Below are 26580 nucleotides of genomic sequence, written 5' to 3'. Positions count from 1 at the left end.
GGGAAACTTCCCTTTACTAAAACCATCAGATCTCGTGAGGCTTATTCACTATCATGAGAACAGCACAGGAAAGACGTGCCCCTATGATTCAATTACCTCCCACCAGGTCCCTCCCATAACACATGGGGATTCAAGATGAGATTTGGGTAGCAACACATCCACACCATATCACTCCCCCAGGCAGTAGCTCTGGTTAAAAACCACTATCCACTTGTTCTCTTCCTGGAGTTTTGCTGCTTAGCCATTTCATGCTTATTTATACTTGTATGTTTGTGCATGTTTATTTATATTTGAGAAATGTTTATTGAATGCCAAGGCCTTGTTCAAGGCACTGGAGAGAAAGAGATGAATAAGATGATAAGATCTGCAGGCCCAAGGAACTTCTAAGTGCTGAGGATGGGGAGCAGAGGTGGACTCTACACTAGACAGCAAATAGATATTTAAGTCATTTCAGCTGCATGAAGAACTTTGAGAAAGCAAACAAGGTGTCACAGCGGCAGAGGTCTCCCCTACTGTTTATCTGCTGTATGCCCAGTACTGGACACATGGTGGGTGTTCCCTGAGTGTTTGTTGAGTGAAGGAAGGGCTGAATGGAGGAATATCTTTTTCTGTGGTGTTGATAAAGGACAAGGTCGCTCAGAATTCCTTTGCACAAACTTGTGAAGATCCAAGCAGCCTCATGTGCTAATGATCATAATTAAGTCAGAATCCCTTATTTGAACCAAATATATCAGGGAGAGGCACAAAGACAGGCTGATGAATTAGTTCCCCAGGCCTCCCTCCTGTTGTGCCATGCCTAGGTGAGATGTGTGTTCACACCTGCCCAGGTGTATACACCGGCACGAATGAGACTCTAGTGGAGTAATCATACCCCCAAGGCTGTGTTAAAACAACCAGTCACTGATGCCCCAGAATCAACCTTTAAAAAGCAAAATCCATCACTCAGGGCCCCTAGGACTCAGTAGATCAAATACTTTCACTGTCGTACTTTCTTATTCTACTTGTGTGTCTCTAGTGCATGGGGCTGGGGAGCCCCATGTGTGGGGCAGACTGAGATGTGAAGGATCTAGCCCTGGATCTCAAATAGCTCACATCTCAGAAGCAGGATAAATAACTTTTGCCCAAATCACTGTAACACAGCAATTCCCAGAAGCGTGTTTCCAGTAAGATGCTCTGCCAGAAAAGGTTTTCCCAGTTGTCAAGTAAGTTTGGGAAATTTTGCTACCCACCTCTCAGAGGCTGTTCGTGCATGTGAGCAGAGCAAATGCCCAGAGAAGTCCTGCAGAAAAGAAAACTGCTCAACCTTGTTCAACTTCTAGTTTTCTTAACGTAAAGAAGACTTTAGCTTCTTTGCACATTGATTGCAGTTTCCCTGGATCACTGAAATAGCAATGACACAATTTTTCCCTCCATCCAGGCCAGAGGTGTCCATTCTCCATTCTACCCCAGGCAGCATAGTAAGGAGTCAAAAGCTGAGCTGAGGGGAGAAGAGGAAGCAAGAGGGCACATCTTCCCAAGCGGGAGGGAGAAAGAACACAGCCTTATTCTACTATTGCTAGATGAGAAAGGTGAGGCTCCCACACCTGCCCTGGCACTGTGGGGCTGCAATGTGGGACCTCCCTGGTAAGCAGGGAGCTAGGGACAGGGACCAGGGCTGTGCCAAAAACAGAGCTGTGCTGTGCCTTTAATTCCAGGTTGCCGGTGACAAGTCAGGAGCTGAGACCCCAGAGGAGGTCAGAGTATCTGAGCAGGAGTAGCTTTGGCAGCATTTGTGTTGGTTTTGGGAGAGTTGTGGGGATTTGGGGAAAGAAGGTAGAACCTGCAGGGTGGGTGGGCTTGGAGGCAGGTGACTTCAGTGGATTCTGGCTGATGGTGGACGGCACTGATATTTTCAGCATCTCAGAGTCCTGCCTCTGAGAATGCCCGTCTGGGAGAGGTTTGCCTGGGAGAGCTCCTCCCAGAAGGTCAAAGGCCCTGCTGGGATTGGGGGCAGGGCTGTGGGGCGTGGTGTTGCTGCCTGATAAGAATGACGGACGTGTGCTTTGGGTGTTTGCTCCACCAGGCCCCTTTCTGTCACTCCAGCAGTATTGTTAGAGAAGAAACAAAACAAAATTGAGACTGGAAGTTGATTCTATAATTAGTGCAATTTCTTCGCTGTTCATTCAGGATCTCCAGAGATCAATTAGCTTGCTTTTAAGCTAAAAGGCATCTGAATAAGTATTTAACCTGCATAGCAATTGATATTTAAAACAGACAAGGATGGAAGCAATAACTCAGAACAGGGGGCTGTGTTCTCGTCTACTAATTTTCCTGGTCTTGCTCCCCTGACCCTCACCTCTGCCCACTCTCATTTCTGGAGTGGCCTTAGATTGGGCCTTCTGGTGTTCTCAGGGCAGGTCTGTGGGTGGGCAGGCTGGCACAGAGGGGCTGCTGGGGACAGGGCTCTCTCCCTGATCCTGGCATTGCTATGGAGCAGCTGCCCGGGTTTGGAGATGAGCCCCAGTTAGGGATGGTGGTAGGACACGCCCCCATCCAGGGAGAGCCAGGCCCTCTCTCTGCAGCTGCCTATTCACGCCAGGCACATGGCCACTATCCATTCTTGCAAGGGACAGGGTGTCTACTGAAGGTCCCTCAGCTTCAGTCTCCCTATCTACTAATAGCGGATCCCTGCCGGAGCTGGGGTAGGGGAGGGCTTGAGAACAGCAGAAGCTGTTGTCGTCCTGGCTGTGCATAATCATTACAGATGGTCTGAGAGATATTTGTGTGTTCTTTGATTTGTCATGTAAATATCAAAGTCCTGAACTCAAATTAGCTTCTTAAAACAAGCAGCATATGTGTTTTAAGCACACATACATATACATTTATTTAACAAACATGTTGACATCTTATCTGTGCTAGATAGTGTGTTAGGCACTGGGGGAGATGCTAGGATGACAAAGGCATGTCCTCACCCTCTGGATGACCTCAGCCTAATAGAGAGTGGGAAGAGTGGAGCCCAGGACTCAGCACAGCACAATGCAGCCCCCCACCCTGTGTGAGGATATGGAGGAGGACGCATAGGGAGCTCAGGAAAGCTCTTAGTCAAGGACCCCCAAATGAAGGCCTTGCGAGGAGGGCTAGGGTGTGAGTAGTTTATCTGGGAGGCGGCTCCAGGAATCAGGACCATGAGGGAGCAGGGAAGCGAGACCAGGAAGCAAGGGAAGCAAGCAAGGGTATGCAGGCACATGGGTTACACTGTGGGCAGCGGGAGTGGGAGGAGGGGGATTCTGTTCTGCTGGGGCCTATTGAGAAACTGCATAGAATGTACCTCCCAACAGTACCTATGAGGGGCAAAGAAGCTGGGCATTTATCCACCAGCTCCCAGGCCTCCCTAGCCTGTCCCATGTGCTGGCCAAACCCGCGCCTTTGCCAGAGAATATCAGAGATCATGGAAGCTGAGGGCATGCAGAGGAAAGTGTCTGCAGTGGCCTCTGGGGTTGGGATCAGGGGACAAGTGAGGATCATGTCTGTTGTACAAGGCTCAGAAGAGAAAAGCATGACCCAGAGTCGGAAGGACGAAACCCAGAGAAAGAAGGAAAAGTGAGACGCAGAGGAAGGCGTGTATGAAGGGAGTGGTGAGAAACAGCACAGGGCGAGGACACCCTGCCTGGAAGAGTGGATGCTGAAGAGAGGCTGGGCTGGACGGGGAAGGGCCCCAAACACCAGGCTAGGGGACTTGGCCTTTCTACTGCCGGTGGGTGTGCTAAAGGGGGGGCTGTGGAATTGTTCTGCTGACCGACTGCAGAGGTAGGACAGCCCTGCCAGTGTCTGGGGGAGGCCCACATGGTGGCTCTAGATCTCCATTCCTTTGTCCCCTCCAGCAAGGACAGGCACTGCTCACAGGGCGCCTTCAGAGCCCCCCACTCAGCCCTCTGCCCACAGCCCCGGCTCCTGCTCCTCCTGCCTGATGACAGCCCATCCCTCATCAGAGTCTCTGGGCAGCACAAGAGCCTCCAGCAATCCTCCCAACACGGTCGATTCTGCAATATTTGACTTGCATGTCCCTGAGTTGTACAGACAAATCTCATAGCACTAGATCAATTAAAACAACTGCCACCAGGCCCTGGAACTCAATCAGGAGACCCCCGGGACCACAGGGAAGTGCACATCCTCTGCTCAGATCTGCCCCTTCTCTGGATGCTTGCCCACAGCTCTGTTGGCCCTCCAGCCTTCCTGTCACCTAATAACAATTTCTTATTCTTATCAAAGGCGTACAGTGTGCTTTCGGTGATTTATGCCATTTAAGCCTCAAAATATGCTGTAAGCACTATTAATATCCTTGTTTCAGATCATGAAACAGAGACACAGAGCAGTCAAGGGACTTGCCCAAGGTCACACAACTGGGAAGTGGTGCCATCTGGCTGCAGAGCCCACATGCTTAGCTGAACCTCATCCTCATTCAAACACTGGGGTCATGTTGGATGCACCCTCTCCCAGACCCCGATCTCCCTCCCTCAGCTTATTATTGACCAATCCTAGAAAAGCCAACCACGCAGCTCCCCTCCTGCCACCCCTCCCTCCCTCTCTCTACAGGGGGTCTGTATAGGTCCTCGTCACCGTGATAACCCATCCAAGGCCAGTGCCCCCACTGGTTGCTGTGTTCCTTCCACAGCTCAGCTCTGAGCAGGTCAAGTGCTGCCTCCCCCATGAAGACGTCCGCAAGATGCCCTCTCCTCTGAGTCTCCCCAGTGTTTAGTCCGTGGTTATCACATGGAGCATTCTCACCTTGACAGCGTTTTGAGTTGTGCCCCTCCACTTACCTCCTGTTCTGAGCTAGGAGCTCCTGAAGGACGGGGCTGAGTCTAATCTCTCACTGACTCACCCAGTGCCCAGCATAGTGCATTGTTCCGGATTGTAGCCAATTACCTGCTTATGGAATGAATGAGTTAATGAGTGTATGAATGAATGAAGAACTGAATGAACAAGACGGGGGACACACATCCCTCATCTCCCTTTTCTCTCCCAGGACGTGAGAAAGCCCATCCCTGGACCGTTTCATTGGGTGATGCTCAGCCTCTGTAAACCACGTGCTGTGTCCAGCAGGGGAAGCAACTGACTTGTCCCTGCCCCCGCACCACCCCCCCACCACTCCTGCTGAGAGATGGCACAGAGGTGCCTAAGAAGCAAGTTCAGAGACACCACCAGGGCCCCCAAAGGTCTGGCTAAGGCGCAGCAGAGAGCAGAGCCTGGATCTTCCAGCCCACAGCTGCACTGAGCTGCAGGGGCCCTGGCAGGAAGCAAAGAGAACCCTGATCAGAACAGACAGGGAGGCGGGCCCTGGGAAGAGGCTGTTAGCAACCATCTCGCTGATCCACGTCTCAATTAATCTCCACAACACCTTGGAAACTTCAGAAAAAGTACAAAGCAGTCTAGAAAAGGAAGAGTGGGCTCAGGCCCCTGAGGACAAATGGAGCCTAGGCCTGGTACTCAGAGCGTAATTGTCTTCTGGGACTCTTTATAGTGGTGGCAGGCCTCGAGTCCTGCCTGAGTCTCCCAGGCTCACTACACTCTGGGCCAGGCCAGCTGGGCTCCTTGGCTAAATTTAAGAGCGCCGAGTTATTGAAGAGAAGGAAAACCTCAATGGGTTCCAGAGGACACCTAAACAGTCATGAGGACAGAGGGCCAAGCTTAAGCAAGGAGCTTGGCCTCTCTGCTCCTATCGGCCCAGCACTTGTGCCTGGGGAGTCTCTAGGATCATCTTGCCCAGAGGGAGTCTGGGGGCTGGGGCAATGGGCCGTTTCCAGGACCCTTGTCCTTGACGGTGACGTGTGGGAGGGCCATGGTGACAATGCTTCCCCCCTGGTTTTGGAGGTCACATTCAGCTTGACACAGGCCACCATAGCATCCTCGCTTGGGAGGCAGAGGAATTCCACCATTGGGCACATTTCCAGAGGTATAAAAAGCAATTTAAAAAATATATGCACTAATGCTCAGGGTATTCAGTATGTTTCCTGAAACATATAACAACATATCATAGTAGAAGGAGCAAGAAAGAAGTTGGTTGCAGTTGACACAGCCAGTTCTATCCCTCCTCCCCATCCCTGGCTCTCAGTTAGGGGTTAGATTTGAGCAGTGGTTTTCTTGCCACACTCAGAGCCCACGAAGCTACAGAGCCTTCTCAGAAGCTGCGGCACCAAGTCTTTCAGAGCCCAGTGATGCAAATGGGTTTGGGCAGAGGCATGCCGATAAAAAAGAAAAAAAGGTGGAGGCTCATGCCTGTAATCCCAGCACTTTGGGAGGCCGAAGCAGGTGATCACTTGAGGTCAAGAGTTCGAGACCAGCCTGGTCAACGTGTTGAAACCCCGTCTCTACTAAAAATACAAAAAAAATTAGCCGGGCCGGGTGGCACGCACCTGTAGTCCCAGCTATTTGACAGGCTGAGGCAGGAGAATTGCTTGAACCCAGGAGGTGGAGGTTGCAGTGAGCTGAGATTGCACCACTGCATGCCAGCCTGGGTGACACAGCAAGACTCCATCTCAGAAAAAAACAAAAAACAAACAAACAAACAAAAAGCTGCCCTGATTTGTAGCATCTGCTCATTTCTGTGGTGTAAATACTCTCCGCTATGGCCGATTTCAGGCTGCCAATGGTTTAATAACTGGTTTTCAGAATTCCTGAAAATTTAACAATTGGTTCCTGAAAGCTGGTACTAGCTGGCTCCAGCACACCACTGGCTTTGGTTGCAAAAGAGAATTTGCCACTTTGCAGTTTTAACAACATCCTTAACTTCCCTGGACTTCCTGTTTTCTCCTGTGTAAATTGAGGCAATGTTACTTCCCCTCTAATGGGGTTGCAGAGGTTCTCATGAGTGTTAAATGTAGCGAGTGGAAAGCATGCAGCATCGTCCCTGGAACACAGTCAGTTGTTATTGTTGTTGTTGTTGTTATTATTATTTGTTTTACCCATTGGGCTTTCACACAAGGTTTTGCTTGAAGAAAATATTCCAGCTGCACCCTGTTCCACTCCTGCTCACGTCTTCTGGGACTCATCTTACACACCCCTCCCTACACACACACACACACACACACACACACACACACACACACCCTATCCCATTTCTTAGCGGCCTTAGTGTCTCTGCTCCATTTTATTAAAGCAGAAAGCAGTGACAATTATTTTCATAATGAACTGGCTGTTCAAATTAATGCCAATTACACTATGCAATCATGATTAAGATTATGCATTAATCAACGGTGCCAACCTACTTATTAGCCTCTTTAAATAACGATCATGAGGAATGTATGGGAAGGCAGAGAATGGAGAGGAGCCAGTGGAAAGGGGGGCAACCTCCAGTGGGGCAGGGAACTCTCTCCAGAAGCTGAGACCCAAAGCAGCCATTCTTGCATGGGCGGAGCTTGGATCAGAACCCAGGACAGTCAGACATCTGAGCTCCCAAAGCTGCGGGCTCTTTAGAAGCCGCTGCGCAGAAGGGAGAGGGAGCAGGAGGACCCAGGAGGGAGAGGGTAGTGGAGAGCCTTGGCCATTTAGCAGCTAAAGAGGTTCAGTGTCCCCTTCCCCGTCTCCAGCAACACTAAAGTAAAACCTCCCCCCCAGTAATGTCACCGCTGTCTTAGGTCAGGTCCCCTGGAAGCAGAGCCTGAGGCAGGGATTCGGATGCATGGAGTTTACAGAGGGGAAGAGTGCTCTTCAGCAAAACCCTGTAGGGGAATGAATAAGGCAGGGTTAGGAAGGGGATGGGGTTGGGCAGAGATGCGCCTCTGCCAAGATCTAACCTTTGCCTGATGCAAGGTGGGGAGGGTGGGGAGGGGCTCCAAAGAATATGTCATACTGCAGATTGTCCCCACCCTGAAGCAAGGGACTGTCTGGCGTTTTGAGCACCATTATTAGTCGGTTATTGACAGCAGGCTGCTTCCAGGGGCCCAGGTGAGTGACCCTTCTTCCTGGGCAAGGGGGCCTCTCTCACTGAGAACAGTTCCCTAGAGAAAGAGGTAGCCTGTGAGTGGAACCAAAGTTCAAATCGAGGTCTGCCTGTACCTAGAACCCACTCTCTGAACCTCTGTGGTGTCCCCCAATATTTGCTGCCTGGATGTCCCAAGACTTTAAGGCCTTTGCAGCCACCTTGCCCTTACATGCTCATTAGAACACCTCCCATCCTTGTACTGAGTTTGGGGGTGGAAGGACAGCCTGTCACCCACCATGTCTCTGAGGATGCTCTAGGGCTTCCTGTTTCTCCTAATGACCTCATGCTCCAGTGTCTTCTGCTGAGTCTTCTGTCTCCTCTCATCTCGCCTCTTGTGCCTCTGGTCCTTTCTCTGTCCCGACTCACTCTGTTTTGGACCATGCCCACCTTCTGTTGCTTTCCTCCAAATAGCAGGAGCTGATGTCAGTTTTCTGTGGCCGACTTTTCTAACAATGGGGCTCCTGGAAGGAAGGGAGGCTCAACTGAAAACCCAGCATCGGACATCACTGTATGAAAAATGCATGGCCCCTTCCTGCTGTGGTGAATTTCTTACTGGACTTGCCCATCTTTGGGACTGGGTTCTGTCCTTTGGGGTCCACTTCATCTCTGTTCCCTTTCTCTTAGTCCTTCCTCCTTCTCTCACATCTTCTCTCCTCAAAAACTCCAGCATTCCGTCTTCGTTTCTTTTGCATCATGATTTGGTTCCGTCATAGTCTTAATTCTTTACCCAGGCCCTAAGGCGCTTTTCCTAAGAAACACTCACCTCTGAAATAAAGGCTGCCCAACCCCAGAACAAGTACAGACTACAGCCTAATGGCCAAATCCAGCCACCCACCACCTGTTTTTTGAATTAATTTTATGTTTTTATTGATACATAATAGATGTACAGGGTTTTGGGGTACATATGATAATGTAATGCATTCATATAATTTGTAAAGATCAAGTCAGCATACTTAGGATATTCATCATCTTAAATAATTGTCTTTTCTTTATGCTGAAAACCTTCAAATTATTCTCCTCTAGCTATTTTGAAATAAACAATAGGTTATTGTAAACTTACATTAATAGTCATCCCACTGATCTATCAAACACTAGGTCTTGTTTCTTCTACTAAGCTATATATTTGTACCCATGAAACCTCTCTTCATTCTGTATTTTTGCAAATAAAGTTTTATTGAAACACAACTGTGCCCACAGTGACACATTGTCTGCGGCTGCCAGCATGCTACAGTGGCAGAAGTGAGTCCTTGCAACAACCACCATCTGGTCCACAAAGCCAAAATTATTTATCATCTAAAACATTTACCCTCTGATCCTTTGCAGACAAAGTTTGTCAACCCTGCCCTAGAAAATGCGGAAGCTCACAATTCACTTTGTTTTTCTAAATGGCTGGTAGCATTTATTTGCTGTTTTCTAAATAGTATAGTAGCATTCATTGTTTCTCTCTTTCTTTGATAGCTACTGTGTATTAAGTCCTTACCATGTGCCATGCAATAGCTCCATTGTTTTATGTCTTCCTCACAATAATCAGCCCTCTGAGATGTGTACCCCATTTTGCAGGTGGAGAAACTGGTCTCAGAGAGACTGAGTAACTTCCTCCAGTGGATAGAGCCAGGTTTGGGACTGAAGAATGGCTGTCATTGAAACCTGCATTGGGAACCTCCCCGGTATTGCACCTGAGTGGAGCGCCACAGATGTACTAGTTGTCTGTTCTTCTCTGCTGCCCTGCAGGGTTGAGCACTCCTTGAAAGCAGGAGCCTAGTGCTGACTTTCTTTTGGCATCCCAGGGCCCAATGACAGGGTGGCACAGGGCAGAGATTGGTGGGTATTAATGGAGCTGTTTCATATAGGATGAGACTGAGGCTCCATCCCTTGGGCTTAGGTCTTAATGGCTGAGACATGTCACCTCCCTTGTTGAGACGATGGCCCCTCTCTTTCCTCTCCTCCCCACCTGCCAAGGTCTGAGAGGCCAGGAAGAGAGTGTGAAGCCCTATGGAGATGGCTTTGTCCCCTGACTTGTTATCCCCATTTGGGATGGGTAGAGGTTTCTTTCTTCAGATTTGTAATAACCAGACCTCTTTCCAGGCTTTTGTTTTGTTTTGTTTTTTTGTGTGTTTGTTTTCACATTTTGAAGTAATAATACATACTTGTAAATAATTTTGGAGAAATCAAGAAAATACAAAGAACACGATAAAAATTATCCATAATTATCATACTGTAATATTATTTTGTAGCATTGGGGAGCAGGGAGAGGATGAAAGTTTTCTATGCCATTAAATATTCTTTAAGAACATTTCACTAAAGCTTTATTTTTTTTTCTTATTACCAAAGCTCTATCTCAATGCAGAGGGCTTGGAAAACAAACAAACAAAAAAAGCACCAAGCAAAAGCAATCCATTATCTTTTTACTTTCTAGAAAGAACCTCTGTTAACATTTTAGTGTGTGTCCTTCTGGTGTGTCCTTTTTGATTTTAATTGGAATTGCATTAAATTTATAAATTAATTTGAAGAGAAATGACATCTTTACAATATTGAGCCATCCCTTCCAAGGAGTAAGTTATGTCTCTCCATTTATTCAAGTCTTCTTTTATGTCCTCTAGTAAAGTTTTGTAGTTTTCTTGATATAGGAATTGCACATTTATGGTAAGGTATTTTATTTTTTTGTTGTTGCTTTTGTGAGTAGGGTCTCTTTTTTTCCCCTATAATTCCTTGCTGTTTATTGCTGCTATGTGGGGAGCTATATGTTTTTCTATATTTGTATGCTGGCCTCTTGATGAGCTCTCTGTTTACTTTCTGCTGGATTTTCACCTGATTCTCTTGTGTTTTTAAGAGAACCAAAATAAGCATCTGCAAGTAATATTAATTGTGTCTCTTTTCTGATTGCAACATCGTGATTTCTTATTTTCATCTTATTCATATCATGATTTTAAGGAATATTTTATTACAAAGAATATCTGTCATACACAGAGAGAGAGAGTAGCATAACGAATCCTCATGTGCTCCTCATCTGGCCCCAGCAAAACCCACGGCCTCTTCTGCCCCATCTGTACCCACTTTCCATCATGTGAGTAAAATTCCTCCCACATTTTGAATCCAATTTCAGTCACCGTACCATATCATCCTATGCTTTGATTGATAATGCCTACAAGTTGTTCTGCCATATGGGTGGGTTTTAATATATTGAGTTATCTCTTGCTTTTGGACATTAAGCTGTTTCTATTTTTTTCAATATTATGTAAAAAAAAACCCTTATCCATAGATGTGTTTATATATCTCCAACTTTCTCTAAATTTATATTCCTAGAAATGGAATTACTGGATCATATGGTATTTTGATCATTTATTTCCCTTTAAACACATACACACAATCATGATGGCTTTTCTGATGAGAAATGTAACACATGTTCACTGCAGAACTTTTTAAAAATACAGAAAAACACAAAGAAGGAAATTCAATTTACCCATGAGCCTACCACTCAGAGAAAACCACGCTTAACTTTTGGTACGAATTCTTCTTGTCTTGTTTTATGCACGTGTGTGGCACGTTGATGCACACCTGTGCGGATGCACACGCGTACACACTTAAGTGTTACAAACTGTAAGCATGCTGAAGTACTCTGGAAGGGACACAATTATGTGTTCACATGTTCAAACATTACCCTTTTTTCTTTTTAATAGATTGTATTTTTTGGAGCAGTTTTAAGTTCACAGAAAAAACTGAGTGGAAGGCACAGAGATTTCCCATATACCCCCTGCCCACACACATGCATAGCCTCCTCCATGATCAACATCCGCCACCAGAGAGGTACATTTGTTACAATGAATGCACTTATACTGACACATCATCATCATCCAAAGTCCATAGTTTACATTAAGGTTCACTCTTGGTGGTGTACATTCTGTGGGTTTCGACGAATGTATAATGACATGTATTCACCATAATAGTATCATACAGAATCGTTTGACTGCCCTGAAAATCCTCTGTGTTTTTACCAATGCATCCCTCCCACCTCTACCCACTGGAAGCTACTGCTCTTTTTACTATCTCCATAGTTATGCCTTTTCCAGAATGTCAGTAGTTGAAATCATATAGTCTGTAGCCTTTTCACATTGGCATCACTTAGTGATAGGCACTTAAGTTTTATCCTTATCTTTTCATGGCTTGATAGCTCATTTCTTTTACATGCTGAATAATATTCCATTGTCTGGATGTAGCCAGTTTGTGTATCCACTCACCTACTGAAGGATATCTTGGTTTCTCCCATGTTTGGGCAATCATGAATAAAGCTGCTGTACATATCAGTGTGCAGGCTTTTGTGTGGACATATTTTCAAATCCTTTGTGTAAATACGAAGGAGTGCCATTGCTGGCTTGTGTGGTAAGAGTTAGGTTTAATTTCATAAGCAACTGAAAAATATGTCTTTAAAAGTGGCTGTACTATTTTTGCATTCTCACCAGCAATGAATGAGGGCTCCTGTTGTCCCACATCCTTGCCAGGCTTTGGTGTTGCTAGTGTTCTGAATTTGACCATTCTAATAGATGTGTAGTGGTATCTTATTGTTGTTTCAATTTACATTTCCCCAATGACATATGATATGGAGTATCTTCATATACTTATTTTCCATCTGTATATCTTCTGTTAAGGTCTTTGGCCCACTTTTTAATAAGGTTGTTTGTTTTCTTATTGTTGAATTTTAAAAGTGGTCTGCATATGTTGTATAATAGTCCATCATCAGGCCGGGCGCGGTGGCTCACGGTAATCCCAGCACTTTGGGAGGCCGAGGCAGGCAGATCACTTGAGGTCAGGAGTTCCAAGACCAGCCTGGCCAAGATGGTGAAACCCTGTCTCTACTAAACATACAAAAATTAGCCGGATGTGGTGGTGGGTGCCTGTCATCTCAGCTACTCAGAAGGCTGAGGCAGGAGAATCACTTGAACCCAGGAGGCAGGGGTTGCAGTGAGCTGAGTTTGTACCACTGCACACCAGCCTGGGCAACAGAGCAAGACCCTGTTTCAAAACAAAACAAAAAAATGTCCATGATCAGATACGTCCTAGTCGGTGGCTTGGTTTTTCATTCTCTTTACTGTGTCTTTTGCAGAGCAGAAAATTTTAATTTTAATGTAGTCCAGCTTATCAATTCTTCCTTTCATGGATCATGCCTTTGGTATTATATCTAAAAAGCCATTGCCAAACCCAAGGTTATCTAGATTTTCTTCCATGCTATCTTCTAGAAGTTTTGTAGTTCTGCATTGTACATTTAGGTCTCTGGTACATTTTGAGTTCGTTTTTGTGAAGGATATAAGTTCTGTGTCTAGATTCTTTTTTTGCATGTGAATGTCCAGTTGTTCCAGCCCATTTGTTGAAAAATCTATCTTTTCTCCACTGTATTGCCTTTGCTCCCCTGTCGAAGATCAGTTGACTTTATTTATGTAGGTCTGTATCTGAACTCTCCATTCTGTTCCAATGATCTATTTGTCTATTTATATGCCAGTATCACACTGTCTTGATTACTATAGCTTTATAGCAATTCTTGAAGTTGAGCCATGTCAATCTCCCAACATTGTTCTTCTCCTTCAAAATTGTGTTGGTTATTCTGATCTTTTGCCTCTCTATGTACACTTTAGAATCAGTTTGTCAATAGCTGCAAAATAACTTGCTGAGATTTTGATTGGGATTGCACTGAATCTATACATCAATTTGGGAAAAACTCACATCTTGAAAATAATTGACTTTTCTTATCCATGAACATTGAAGTTCTCTCCATTTATTTAGTTATTCTTTGATCTCTTTCATTAGAGTTGTGAGTTTTACCTCAAATATATCTTGTACATATTTTGTTAGATTTATAACCTAAATGTTTCTTTTCTTTGCATGCTGATGTAAGTGGTCTTGTTTCTATTTCAAATTCCATTTGTTCATTGTTGGTATATGGAAAAGTAATTGACTTTTGCATATTAACCTTATAGTCTGCCACCTTTCTATAACTGCTTATTAGTTCCAAGCGGTAGTTTTCTCTTTTGTTCCTGATTCGTGTGGATTTTCTACATAGGGGATCATGTCACCTGTAAACAAAGACAGTTTTATTTCTTCCTTCCCAATCTGAATTTCTTTCATTTCCTTTTCTTGTCTTATTGCATTTGCTAGGACTTCCAGTGTGATGTCAAAAAGTAGTGGGAGAGGGGACAACTTTCCCTTGTACCTGATTTTAGTGGGAAAGCTTCAAGTTTCTCACTATTATGTATGATGTCAACTGTAGGGTTTTTGTAGATTTACTTGAGAAGAATGTGTATTCTGCTATTAATATTCTTTATGAAGCTGAGGACGTTCCCCTTTATTCTTACTTTACTGAGAGTTTTCATCATTAATAGGGTGTTGGATTTTGTCAAATGCATTTTCTGCATCTGTTGATATGATTATGTGATTTTTCTTCTTCGGCCTGTTGATATTGATATAATGGATTACGTTAATTGATTTTTGAATCTTGAAACAGACTTGCATACCTGGGGGAAATCCCACTTCATTGTGCTATGTAGTTCTTTTTATAAATTGTTGGATTCGATTTGCTAACATTTTGTTGAGGATTTTTGTATCTGTATTAATGAGAGATATTGATCTGTAGTTTTATTTCTTGTGATGTCTTTGTCTGGTTTTGGTGTTAGGGTAATGCTGGCCTTGTAAAATGAGTTAAGAAATAGTCAAAAAAAAAAAAAAAAGAAAAGAAAAGAAATAGTCCTCTGTTTCTATCTTCTGAAATAGAGTGTAGAGAATTTGTATTATTTCTTTCTTAAATGTTTAGTAGAATTTACCAGTGACCCCCATCTGGGCCTGGTGCTTTCTGCTTTGTCAGGTTTATTATTAATTCAATTTCTTTAATAGAGATAGTCCTATTCAAATTGTCTCTTTCTTCTTGCGTGAATTTTGACAAATTGTGTTTTTTAAGAAATTCATTTCATCTAGGTTAGCAAATTAGTGGACATAGAGTTATTAATATTCCTTGATTATATTTTTTAAGTCCATGAGATCTATAGTGATATCCCCTTTTTCACTTCTGATACTAACAATTTGTATCCTCTCTCTTTTATTCTTAATTGACCAGATTAGAGGCCTATCAATTTTATCTGTCTTTTCACATGACCAGCTTTTGGTTTCATTGACATCTTTCTATTGATTTCTTGTTTTCAATTTCATTGATTTCAGCTCTAATTTTTGTTATTTCTTTTCCTCTGCTTACTTTGGATTTAATTTGCTCTTCTTTTTCTAGTTTCCTAAGGTGGAAGCTTGCATTATTAATTTTAGATCTTTCTTCTTTTCTATTTTATGCATTCAGTGCTATAAATTTCTCTCTACACACTGCTTTCACTACATCCCACAAATTTTGATGTTATGTTTTCATTTTTATTTAGTTCAAAATATTTTTAAATTTCTTTTGTGACCCATGTATTATTTGGAAGTACATTGTTTAAGCTGGGCACAATGGTACGTGACTGTATTCCCAGCTACTCTGGAAGCTGAGGTGGGAGGATCACTTGAGCAGAGGAGTTTGAGTCCATATATCAAGACAAGGAGGAGGAGTTGGGGGGAGAAGGAGGAGGAGGTGGAGGAGGAGGAGGAGGACAAGGGAGGAGAAAGAAGGAAGAAGGGGAAGGGGAAGGGGAGCATTGTCTAATCTTCAAGTATTTGGGGATTTCCCTGATCTCATTCTGTTACTGATTTCTAGTTTAATTCCATGGTGGTCTAAGAGTGACATTATATGATTTCTATTCTTTTAAATATGTTAAGATGTGCTTTATGGACAGAATGTGATCTATATTGCTGAATGTTCCATGTGAGCTTGAGAAAAATGTGTATTCTGCTGTTGTTGACTGAAGTAGTCTATAGATGTACATTATATCTGATTCACTAAGGCTGTTGTTGAGTTTAACTATAACTTTACTGATTTTCTGTCAACTGAATCCGTCCATTTCTGATAAAAGGGTGTTGAAGTCTCCTAGTAGAATAGTAAATTCATCCATCTCTCCTTGCCTCCTGTATTTTGATGCTCTCTTTTGAGCACATATACATTAAGGATTGTTATGTCTTCTTGGATAATTGACCCCTTTATCATTATGTAATGCTTCTCTTTATCTCTGATAAAGTTCCTTGACCCGAAATCTTCTCTGTCTGAATACAGCCACTTTCAATTTATTTTGATTGATATTAGGATGGTATGTCTTCATTCATTTACTTTTTTATTGTGGTAAAATACAAATAACATAAAATTTGCCATCTTAACCATTTTTAAGTGTACAGTTCAGTGGTACTAAATACATGCATAATGTGCAACCATCAGCACCACTCATCTCCATAGCTCTTTTCATCTTGTAAAACTGAAACTCTATAACTCTATACCCATAAAGAATAATTACACTTTCCCCTCTTCCTCTAGGGTCTGAAAACTACCATTCTATTTTTTGATTCTCTGATTTTTGGCTACTCTACGTACCTCATATAAGTGGAATCATACAGTATTTGTCTTTTTGTGGCTGACTTATTTCACTTAGCATACTGTCCTCAATGTTTACTCAAGTTGTAACATTTGCCCGAATGTCCTTCTTTTTTGAGACTGAATAATATTTCATTGTGTGTCTATGCCACATTTTGCTTATTTATCCATCTATCAGTGGACACTTGTATTGATTCCGTGTTTTAGCTATTGTGAGTAAAGCTGCTATGAACATGGGTGTACAAATATCTGTTTGAGTCTTTGCTTTGAATTCCTTTGGGTATATACCCAGAAGAAATGCTAGATATATATAGATATATAGTAATTCTATTTTTAATCTTTTGAGGGACCACTATACTGTTTTCTACAGTGGCTTACCATTTCACACTTCCACCAACAGTGCACAAAGTTTCCAATTTCTCCACATCCTCCCCAACACTTTTCTTTTTTTATATAGAAGTTATCCTAATAGATATGAGGTAATAACTCACTGTAGTTTTGACTTGAATTTTTCTAATTATTAGTGATATTGAACATCTTTTTATGTGTTTATTGGCCATTTGTAAATCTTCTTTAGAGAAATGTCAAGTCTTTTACATATTTTTAAACCAGATTGTTTATTTTTTGTTGTTTTTGAGTTTTAAAAGTTCTCTATATGTTCTGGATGTTAATTCCTTATCAAGTATATGATATGCAAATATCTTCTCCCATTCTGTTGATTGCATTTTACTCTGTTAATAATGTCTTTTGATACACAGTTTTTTGGACATTTTTTATTAAGCTCAATTTGTTTTTCTTTTCTTGTCTGTGCCTTTGGTGTCATATCCAAGAGATTATTGCCAAATCCAATGCCATAAAGTTTTTGTTCTATGTTTTCTTCTAAGTGTTTTATATAGTTTTAGGTCTTACATTTAAGTATTTAATCCATTTTGAGTTAGTTTTTGTGTATGGTGTTAAGGATCCAAATTCATTCTTTTACACGTGGATATTCAGTTATTCCAGCATTATTTTTTGAAAAGACTATCCTTTCCCCATTTAGTGGTCTTAGCACCTTTGTCAAAAATCATTTAACCATACATATGAGGTTTTATTTCTGGACTCTATATATAGTTTGCCTTTATGCCAGTATCACACCGTTTTGATTACTATAGCTTTGTAGTAAGTTTTGAAATCAGGAAATGTCTTTCAACATTGTTCTTCTTTTTCAAGATTGTTTTTGGCTATTCGGATTCTTTTGCAATTCCATATGAATTTTAGGATTGGTTTTTCTATTTCTGAAAAAAAAAGTCATTGAGATTTTCATTGACATTGAAATGTCATAAGAATTTCATTGAATCTACAGACACTTTAACAATATTAAGTCTTCCAGTCCATGAACATGGGACGTATTTACATTTATTGATGTCTTATTTAATTTCCTTCAACAATGTTTTGAAGGGTTTTTTACATTTAAAATTTTATTTCTTGTGGGTACATAATAAGTATATGTATATTTATGAGGTTCATGAGATGTTCACCTGTATTATTTTCCTTCTCTCTAAAGAACATCTTTTAGTATTTCTTGTAAGGCATACAGGCATGTGATATGTAATAATCACATCATGGGAAATGAGGTAGCCATCCCCTCAAGTATTTATCCTTTGTGTTACGAACAATCAAATTATACTCTTTTAGTTATTTTTAAATGTACAATGAAATTATTATTCATTATAGTCACCCTATGGTGCTATCAAATACTAGGTCTTATTAATTCTTTCTAACTATCTTTTTTGTACCTATTAATTACCCCCACCTCTCCCCACCCACCCTACCACCATCCTTCTCAGCCTCTGGTTACCATCCTTCCACTCTCTATCTCCATTATTTCAATTGTTTTGGTTTGTTTTGAGAGTGTGTGATGTTTGTATTTCTGTGCCTGGCTTATTTCACTTAGTGTAATGACCTCCAATTCCATCGATGTTGTTGAAAATGACAGGATCTAATTCTTTTTATGGCTGAATAGTACTCCATTGTGTATAAGCACCACATTTTCTTTATCCATTCATCTGTTGATGGACACTTAGGTTGCTCCCAAATTTTGGTTATTGTGAACAGTGCTGCAACAAACATAGGTGTGCAGATATCTGTTCAATATACTGATTTCCTTTCTTTTGAACATATATCCAGCAGTGAGATTGCTAGATCATATGGTAGCTCTATTTTTAGTTTTTTGAGGAACCTCCAAACTGTTCTCCGTAGTGGTTGTACTAATTTACATTCCCACCAACATGGTATGAGGGTTCCCTTTTCTCCACATCCTCAGCAGCATTTATTATTGCATGTCTTTTGGATATAAGCCATTTTAACTGGGGTGAGATGATATCTCATTGCAGTTTGGATTTGCATTTTTCTGATGATTAATGATGTGAGCATCTTTTCATATGCCTGCTTGCCATTTGTATGTCCTCTTTTGAGAAATGTCTATTTAAATCCTTTCCCCATTTTATTTTGTAGTTTTCATTGTACAGGTACAAGGCTTTCATCTCCTTAGTTAATTCCTAAGTAGTTTGTCCTTTGTGAGATTATTACAAATGGAATTATTTTGTGATTTCCTTTTCAGATTGTTAATTGTTAGGTATAGAAATGCAACTGATTTTGTGTATTGACTTTGTGTTCTGTTACTTTGCCAAATTTTATTATATGGATATAAGACCATATCATCTGCAGACAGATAATTTTACTTTTTCCTTTCTAACTTGGATGCCTTCTTTTTCTTTTTCTTGCCTAACTGCTCTGGATAGAACTTCCAGTACAATGTTTAATAGAAGTGGTGAAAGTGGACATCCTAGCCTTGTCACTCATCTTAGAGGAAAAGCTTTCAGTCTCTTACCATTGAGTATGACATTTGCTGTGGGCTATTCATAAATGGCTTTTATTATGTTGAGATAGTTCCCTTTTGTTCCTAGTTGTTGAGTGTCTTTTATCATGAAAAGTTGTTGAATTTTGTCAAATGCTGCTTCTGCATTGATTCAGATGATCACATGTCTTTCTTTTCCTTTATTCTGTTAATATGATGTATTATATTGATCAGTTGTTATGTTTTGAACCATCCTTGCATTCCAGGAATAAATTTTTCATCTGTTCATTTACTTTTATTTTATGTGCACCTGTATAGTTAAAGTAGGTTTATTGTAGACAACATATAGTTGGATCTTGTTTTTTGATCCATTTTGACAATCTCTTTTACTTGATGCATTTAGACCTTTGATGTTTAAAATGAGAATTGATATAATTGGATTAATATCCACCTTATTCATCAGTGTTTCCTATTTGTAGCCCTTGTTCTTTGTTTCTATTTTTGTCTTCCTGCCCTTTTCTGCCTTTCGCAATTTTAAAAGTATATTTTATCATTTCATTTCCTCTCCTCACTTAGCATGTCAATTGTACTGTTTTTCAGTACTTTCCCTAGAATTTGCAGTATACATATGCAACTAATCCAAGTCCACTCTCAAATAATGTTATACTGCTTCACAGATAGTGTCTTTTATAATAACAAAATAATTCTAATTCCTCCCTCTCATCCTTATATCATTGCTGTCATTCATTTTGCTCATAAAAAAGCATACATAAGTGAATATATATGAATACAGTGTTGCTATTATTATTGTGAACAAACTATTGTCTGTTAAATCAATTAAGAATAAGAAAAATACATTTTTTAAAGTTTTACCTTCACTTATTCTTTCTTCAGTGTTCTTCTTGTATGTAGATTGTAGTTTCTGACCTATATTATTTTCCTTCTCTCTAAAGAACATATTTTAATAATTCTTGCAAGGCAGATCTACTGGCAACAAATTTCACTAATTTTTGTTTGTCAGAGAAAGTCTTTATTTATCTCTGCTTTTGAAAGATAATTTCTCAGGATGCAGAATTATAGGTTGGTTTTTATTTTCTCTCAATACTTTATATATTTCACTTCACTCTCTTCTTGCTTGCCTGGTTTCTGAAGAGAAGTCAGGTATAATTCTTATCTTTTTCTCTCCATAGATAAGACATATTTTTCTTCTGGCTTCTGTCAGGATTTATTCTGGATCTTTGATTTTCTATTGTTTGAAAATGATATGCCTCAGTGTCATTTTGGGGACATATTTCCTGCTTGGTGCTTGGTGTTCTCTAAGGATGCTAGATCTGTGGTTTGGTGTCTGACATTAATTTGGGTAAAGTCATTACTGTTTTCAAATATCTCTCCTGATCATTTCTCTCTCCCTTCTCCTTCTTGCATTTCCATTAGGCATTTTTACAGCCACAGTTTTTGGATATTCTGTTTTCTTCTTCCAGTCTTTCTGCTCTTTGCTTTTCAGTTTTGGAGGTTTCTATTGAGATATCCTCAAGCTCAGAGACCCGCTTCTCAGCTGTGTTCAGTCTACTTATAAGCCCGTCAAAGGCACTCTTCATTTCGTTGCAGTGTTTTGTTTTGTTTTGTATTTTATCTCTAACATTTATTTTTTTTCTTAGAATTCCCATCTCTTTGCATATCTGTTCTCGCATGCTGTCCACTTTATCCATTAGAGCCCTTAGCATATTAATCATAGTTGTTTTGAATTTCCGGTCTGATAATTCCAAAATCCCTGCCATATCTGAGTCTGGTTCTGATGCTTGCTTTGTCTCTTCAAAGTATGGTTTTTATGCCTTTTAGTATGCCCTGTAATTTTTTCTTGATAGCTGGACATGATGTACTGGGTGAAAAGAACTGCTGAAAATAAGGCCTTTAGTGATGTAGTGGTAAGGGGTGGGGAGGGGGGAGCATTCTATAGTGCTATGATTTTTTTTTTTTTTTTTTTTTTTTTTTTTTTTTTTTTTTTTTTTTTTTTGGACGGAGTCTGGCTCTGTCGCTCAGGCTGGAGTGCAGTGGCCAGATCTCAGCTCACTGCAAGCTCCGCCTCCCGGGTTTATGCCATTCTCCTGCCTCAGCCTCCCGAGTAGCTGGGACTACAGGCGCCCGCCACCTCGCCTGGCTAGTTTTTTGTATTTTTTAGTAGAGACCGGGTTTCACCGTATTAGCCAGGATGGTCTCGATCTCCTGACCTCGTGATCCGCCCGCCTCGGCCTCCCAAAGTGCTGGGATTACAGGCTTGAGCCACTGCGCCCGGCCTATAGTGCTATGATTACATCTCAGTCTTTTGGTGAGCCCCTGGGCTGTGAACTTCACAGGTGCTTCTCCCCACCTACCCCGCAATACACACGTAGATGGGATAGGATGGCTAGGGTGGGCTGGAGTTGAGTGTTTCCCTTCCACCTGGTCAATTAGTCTCTCATGAAACCCCAGCAGGTTAGACTCTGGCTAACTAGTTTCCCCTGAGGACAAACCTTGTTAAAAAGAACAGAATGCTCTGGCATATTTTGAAATGATTCCTTTTCCCCTTTCACTGCCAGAAGTACATGAGGATTTTTGTTCAATATTCACTTAAGAACGTGGTAGAACTTGAGGAGTAAAACTCACAAAAGCGTGGGGGCCCAGTGAAGGCTTCCCCTGAGGTTTTTGTCTCTGGGACTTATCCACACTGAGCCTCCAGCAACTCGTCAATTACACTTTCGGTTTTCCTACCTGCACACCGATTCCCATGGAGGTTTCTGCTCCAATAAGTTGTAATTCTCTCTATTTACCTATCTTTCCAATTCTGGGGGCAGTGTTTCGCCCTGTGACCTCACTTCTCTTACAGATCTGAGAAGAGTTGTTGATTTTTCAGTTTGTTCAGCTTTCACTGATTGTTAGGACAGAGTGGCAACTTTCAAGCTTCTTACATGCCAGACCAGAGACTGGAAACCACTACTTTTTAGAATTTTCGGAACAATTGAAATAATCCAAATATCCATCAACTGGTGAATGAATAAATAAAATGTGGTACATCTATACAGAGTAATATTATTGAGGAATAAAGTACTGATACATTATACTAATATGGATGAACCGCAAAAGCACACTAAATGCAAGAAGCCAGATGCAAAAGACCACCTGTTGCATGATTCCATTTATGTGAAATGTTCAGAAAAGACAAAAAGTAAATTAGTGGTTGCCTGGGAGTGGGGATGAAAACTTTAACTGACTGTAAATGGGCACGAAGATTCTTATTGGGTGACGGGAAGGTTTTAAAACAGGATTGTGCTTATGGTCATAGAACTCAGTAAATTGACTAAAAATCATTGTACACTTTAAAACAGGTGAATCTTGTAGAATGTAATAACACCTCAACCAAATCAATTGTTAAAAATAATAAAAATTTTACTGGAAAAAATATAGAAAGGCATTAAGAACAAAACAAGAAATGTCTTCTATTCTTATGTTAAAGACATAAGTTCTTCCTCTTCTAAAGGAAATTGTACTGCACCTCCGCCTTCATTGTTCACTTAAAAATATACCTTGGATATTTCCTGTGTCATTAAATTTTTGTGATTATATGTAAGTGCATAGACAATAGTTCACTATTTCTCTGGTTGGACGTCCCTAGATCTCCTTCCCCATACATGATCCATATGCCCACTGTTGTTGTTGGAGTCCATTTCTAGATATCAAAGTCCCAAGTCAAAGGAGTGGACATTTTTAGGGCTTTTGGTAAATTTCTAATGTCCATCTCGACAGGCTGGGTATACATTGCCCCCTCCACCCATAGTTAAGCAGGTGTCTCTTTCTAAACAACTATTCCCGCACCAAAGCTGGAGCCATGGTTTATTTTGTGTCTTTACCAACTGGATGAGCAAAAAATGGAATCTCATTGTTGGTTTAAATTGAGTTCATTTTAATTATTAGGGAAGTTGCACACTTCTTCATACATTAATAGCTCCTTTGTATTATTTTCTTTTCTTTTGTTAAATGTTCATACTTTTTCTTTGCACATCTTTCTATGGGAGTATTTGTCCTTTTTGTAGAATTTAAGTGCTTTTTATAAAATAAGAGCATTAATCTTTATGCTCCCACATATGTTACAAATATTTAATTCAAGTTTGTGTTTGTAATTTAATTTTGTTTTTGGTTTTTAATGGGTAGAAGTTTTATGTTATTTTTGTGGATCTCTCAATCTTTCTTTTATGGTTTCTGATGTTTTTCAAAAGTTTAGAAAGGCCTCCTCTACCCAATATTGTATAATATTCACCTATATTTTCTTTTTTGGTACCTTTATAGTATTTTATCTGCTCCTCCTCTTACCCATTTGCCATTAATCTTTAATTTATCTGGAATTTATTTTATGTATAGATTAAGATTGAATTATAACTTAAGTTTCTTCCAAATAATTGAATAATTGTCACAGCACAGTTAATGAATAATTCATTTACTTACTGATTGGAAATAGCCATCTTTCTCATGTTTTAAATACTTATCTCTACTTGAGTCTCTTTATGGGAGCTTTTATCCTGTTCCTTTGATCTATCTGTGTTTTCATATGCTATTACAACATGAATTTAATTATTTGGCTTAATGATATATTTTAAAATCTGGCAGTGCGAGTCACCTCTCATTCTTTTTAAAACATGTTTTGGTCATTAGTTCATGTTTAGTCTTTCAGATACATTTTAGAGTCATTTTATCAGGAAAAGAAAAATCCTTTCATGATTCTGATTGGAATTAAACTGAAAAATTAATTTGGAAAAATTGACACCTCTACACGTGAACGTTACTATTCAGAAACATACCATGCCTCTTCATTTAAGGCTATGTTTATATCTCTCATGAAAGTGTTTTTTTTTTTTTTTAATTTGTTTTGGTCATTTTTTAGTTTTTTTTCTTTTCTTTTTATTTTGTAAAGATAAGGTGTCACTATGTTGCCCAAGCTGGTCTTGAACTCCTGGCTTCAATCATCGTCTTCCTACCTCGGCCTCCGGAAGTGTTGGGATCACAAGCATAAGCCACTGCTCCCAGTCTGTTTTTGTTATGTTTTAAAACTGGAATTGCAACCCAGCGTGGTGGGTCACGCCTATAATCCCAGCACTTTGGGAGGGAGGCCAAAGCAGGTGGTTCACCTGAGGTCAAGAGTTCCAGACCAGCCTGGCCAACATGGTGAAACCCCATCTCTACTAAAAATACAAAAATTAGCCGGGCATAGTGGCGTGTGCCTGTAGTCCCAGCAACTTGAGAAACTGAGGTTGGAGAATCGCTTGAACCCAGGAAGTGGAGGCTGCAGTGAGCAGAGATTGCGCCATTGCGCTTCAGCCTGAGCAACAAGAGTGAAACTCCATCTCAAATAAATAGAACAGGAATTGCACACTTCTTATTTGGTTTATTATTAGTTATTCAATGTTTTTGCTGATATTGTAAAAGGAATTCATTTGCTATTAAGTTTTTTTACTGATTGTCACTGATATGAAGAAACACTTCTAATTTGTGCTAAATGGTCATTTAACTTAACTCTCCTGCCAGCTCTTTCTTATTTTCACGTTTAGGGATTATTTTAAGGATTTTTATATCATTTGCAAATAAGAATTTATTTCTCTCCAAATGTTGTGCCTCTAAATTATTTTTCTTTCTTATTTCATTGGTTAATGGTGTGGTGCAAATCCTCCCCCATGCCTCTTATTTTTCTTTAATGAGAATGCCTCTAGTTTTTCACCATTAGTATGATATTAAAGGCTGATTTAAGCTTAAAAGCTTCGAGGAAGTATCTCTTCTGGTGCTATTTTATTAAGCATTCTTAACAGCAATAGATATTGGATTTTATTCAATGCCATCTTGCATTTTGTGAGTTGGTTATGTTTTTTTCTTATTTGAACTATTGATGTGATAGAATGATATTCATAGGTTTCTTTATATTGAACCAGTCTTAGATTCCTAGAATAAAACTCTGCGTGATCATGGTATGTTATCCTGGTAATATCCTGGTAGATTCTGCTTGCCAGAATTCTATTGAGAATTTTCACAGCAATATTAATAAGTTGGTAATCTTATTTTGGCCCTGTCGGGCTTTGCTATCAGGAATTTGCTGGTTGAGTGAAATGAACGAGGAGGATTTTCTTATTTCTTGTGCTCCTGCACACTTTCTAGGTATGGCAGTTACCTAGGATATTATTGAACATTTCAGGGAGCAGGCAGCTTGTCTATAAAAGCTTCTGAGCCAGGCATGCTTGCTAGAGCCCCATCCCTCCTCCCAACCACACACAATTTTACCCATCTTTCACAGGAGGAATCTTTGAGTATGCGGACGGCCCCAACGCCCAGGTCATGAACGCCGAGGAACACGCCTTTCGATTTTCTGCCAACATCATCAACAGGAACAGGACTCTGCTGCCCAATACAACCTTGACCTATGACATACAGAGGATTCACTTCCATGACAGCTTCGAGGCAACCAAAAAGGGTGAGTGTGCAGCTCCTGCCTCTGTTCTCTTCCCGGCCTGGGAATAGGAAGCGCTGCATTTGCTGTCCAAGATCCTGGGAATGGGCCAGAGCTCCAGGTATGCTCAGAGCATTTTCCACCTGGTTTGGGCTTGGAGTCAGAGTGCCTGGACTTACATCCTAGCAACTCTGATATTAGTTGTGTGACCTTGGACAAAATGCACTGTGCCTCAGTTTTCTCATCTGCGAAATGGATGCATTTCTGTAAAGTACTTAGAATAGTAAGCACTGGCATGTAGGAAGTACCATATAGGACTTTACTCTTACTGCACTTGGCTGCTTTGCCCTCCACATACTGAGCTACCAGGTCAGGGACCCAATTTCTGTGTCCCACCCACATATTTATATTTTTTATATTTTATATTATATAAAATATAAATATATATATATTTTGACAGAGTCTCACTCTGTTGCCCAGGCTGGAGTACAGTGGTGTGATCTCCGCTCACTGCAACCTCTGCTTCCCAGGTTCAAGCAATTCTCCTCTCTCCGCCTCCTGAGTAGTTGGGACTACAGGCGCATGCCACCACACCCATCTAATTTTTGTATTTTCAGTGGAGATGGGGTTTCACCATGTTGGCCAAGCTGTTCTTGAACTCCTGACCTTAGGTGATCGACCCACCTCGGCCTCCCAAAGTGCTGGGATTACAGGCGTGAGCCACTGCTCCAGGCCATTCTGACATTTTTGAAGCCACTCTGCTGCATCTCAGAGCTGATCTGCAGACAGACAAGAGGTCCCCCACCCTGGTTTAGCCTGGGTCATCCGAAGAATGATCC

General features: G+C 41.1%; 1 protein-coding gene across 1 annotated transcript in view; it reads left to right on the top strand.

Annotated features, from left to right (window-relative positions):
- GRIK3 (glutamate ionotropic receptor kainate type subunit 3) overlaps positions 1–26580 on the top strand; it is a 238654-nt gene that overhangs the window by 117718 nt on the left and 94356 nt on the right. The window contains exon 2 of the mRNA XM_010352665.2: positions 25589–25765. Coding sequence (XP_010350967.1) covers positions 25589–25765 — 177 coding nt within the window. The remainder of the gene's footprint in view (positions 1–25588; positions 25766–26580) is intronic.

Source organism: Rhinopithecus roxellana, chromosome 12 (assembly GCF_007565055.1).
Source record: "Rhinopithecus roxellana isolate Shanxi Qingling chromosome 12, ASM756505v1, whole genome shotgun sequence".
NCBI lineage: Eukaryota > Metazoa > Chordata > Mammalia > Primates > Cercopithecidae > Rhinopithecus > Rhinopithecus roxellana.
This window is presented reverse-complemented; position numbering and strand designations above follow the sequence as displayed.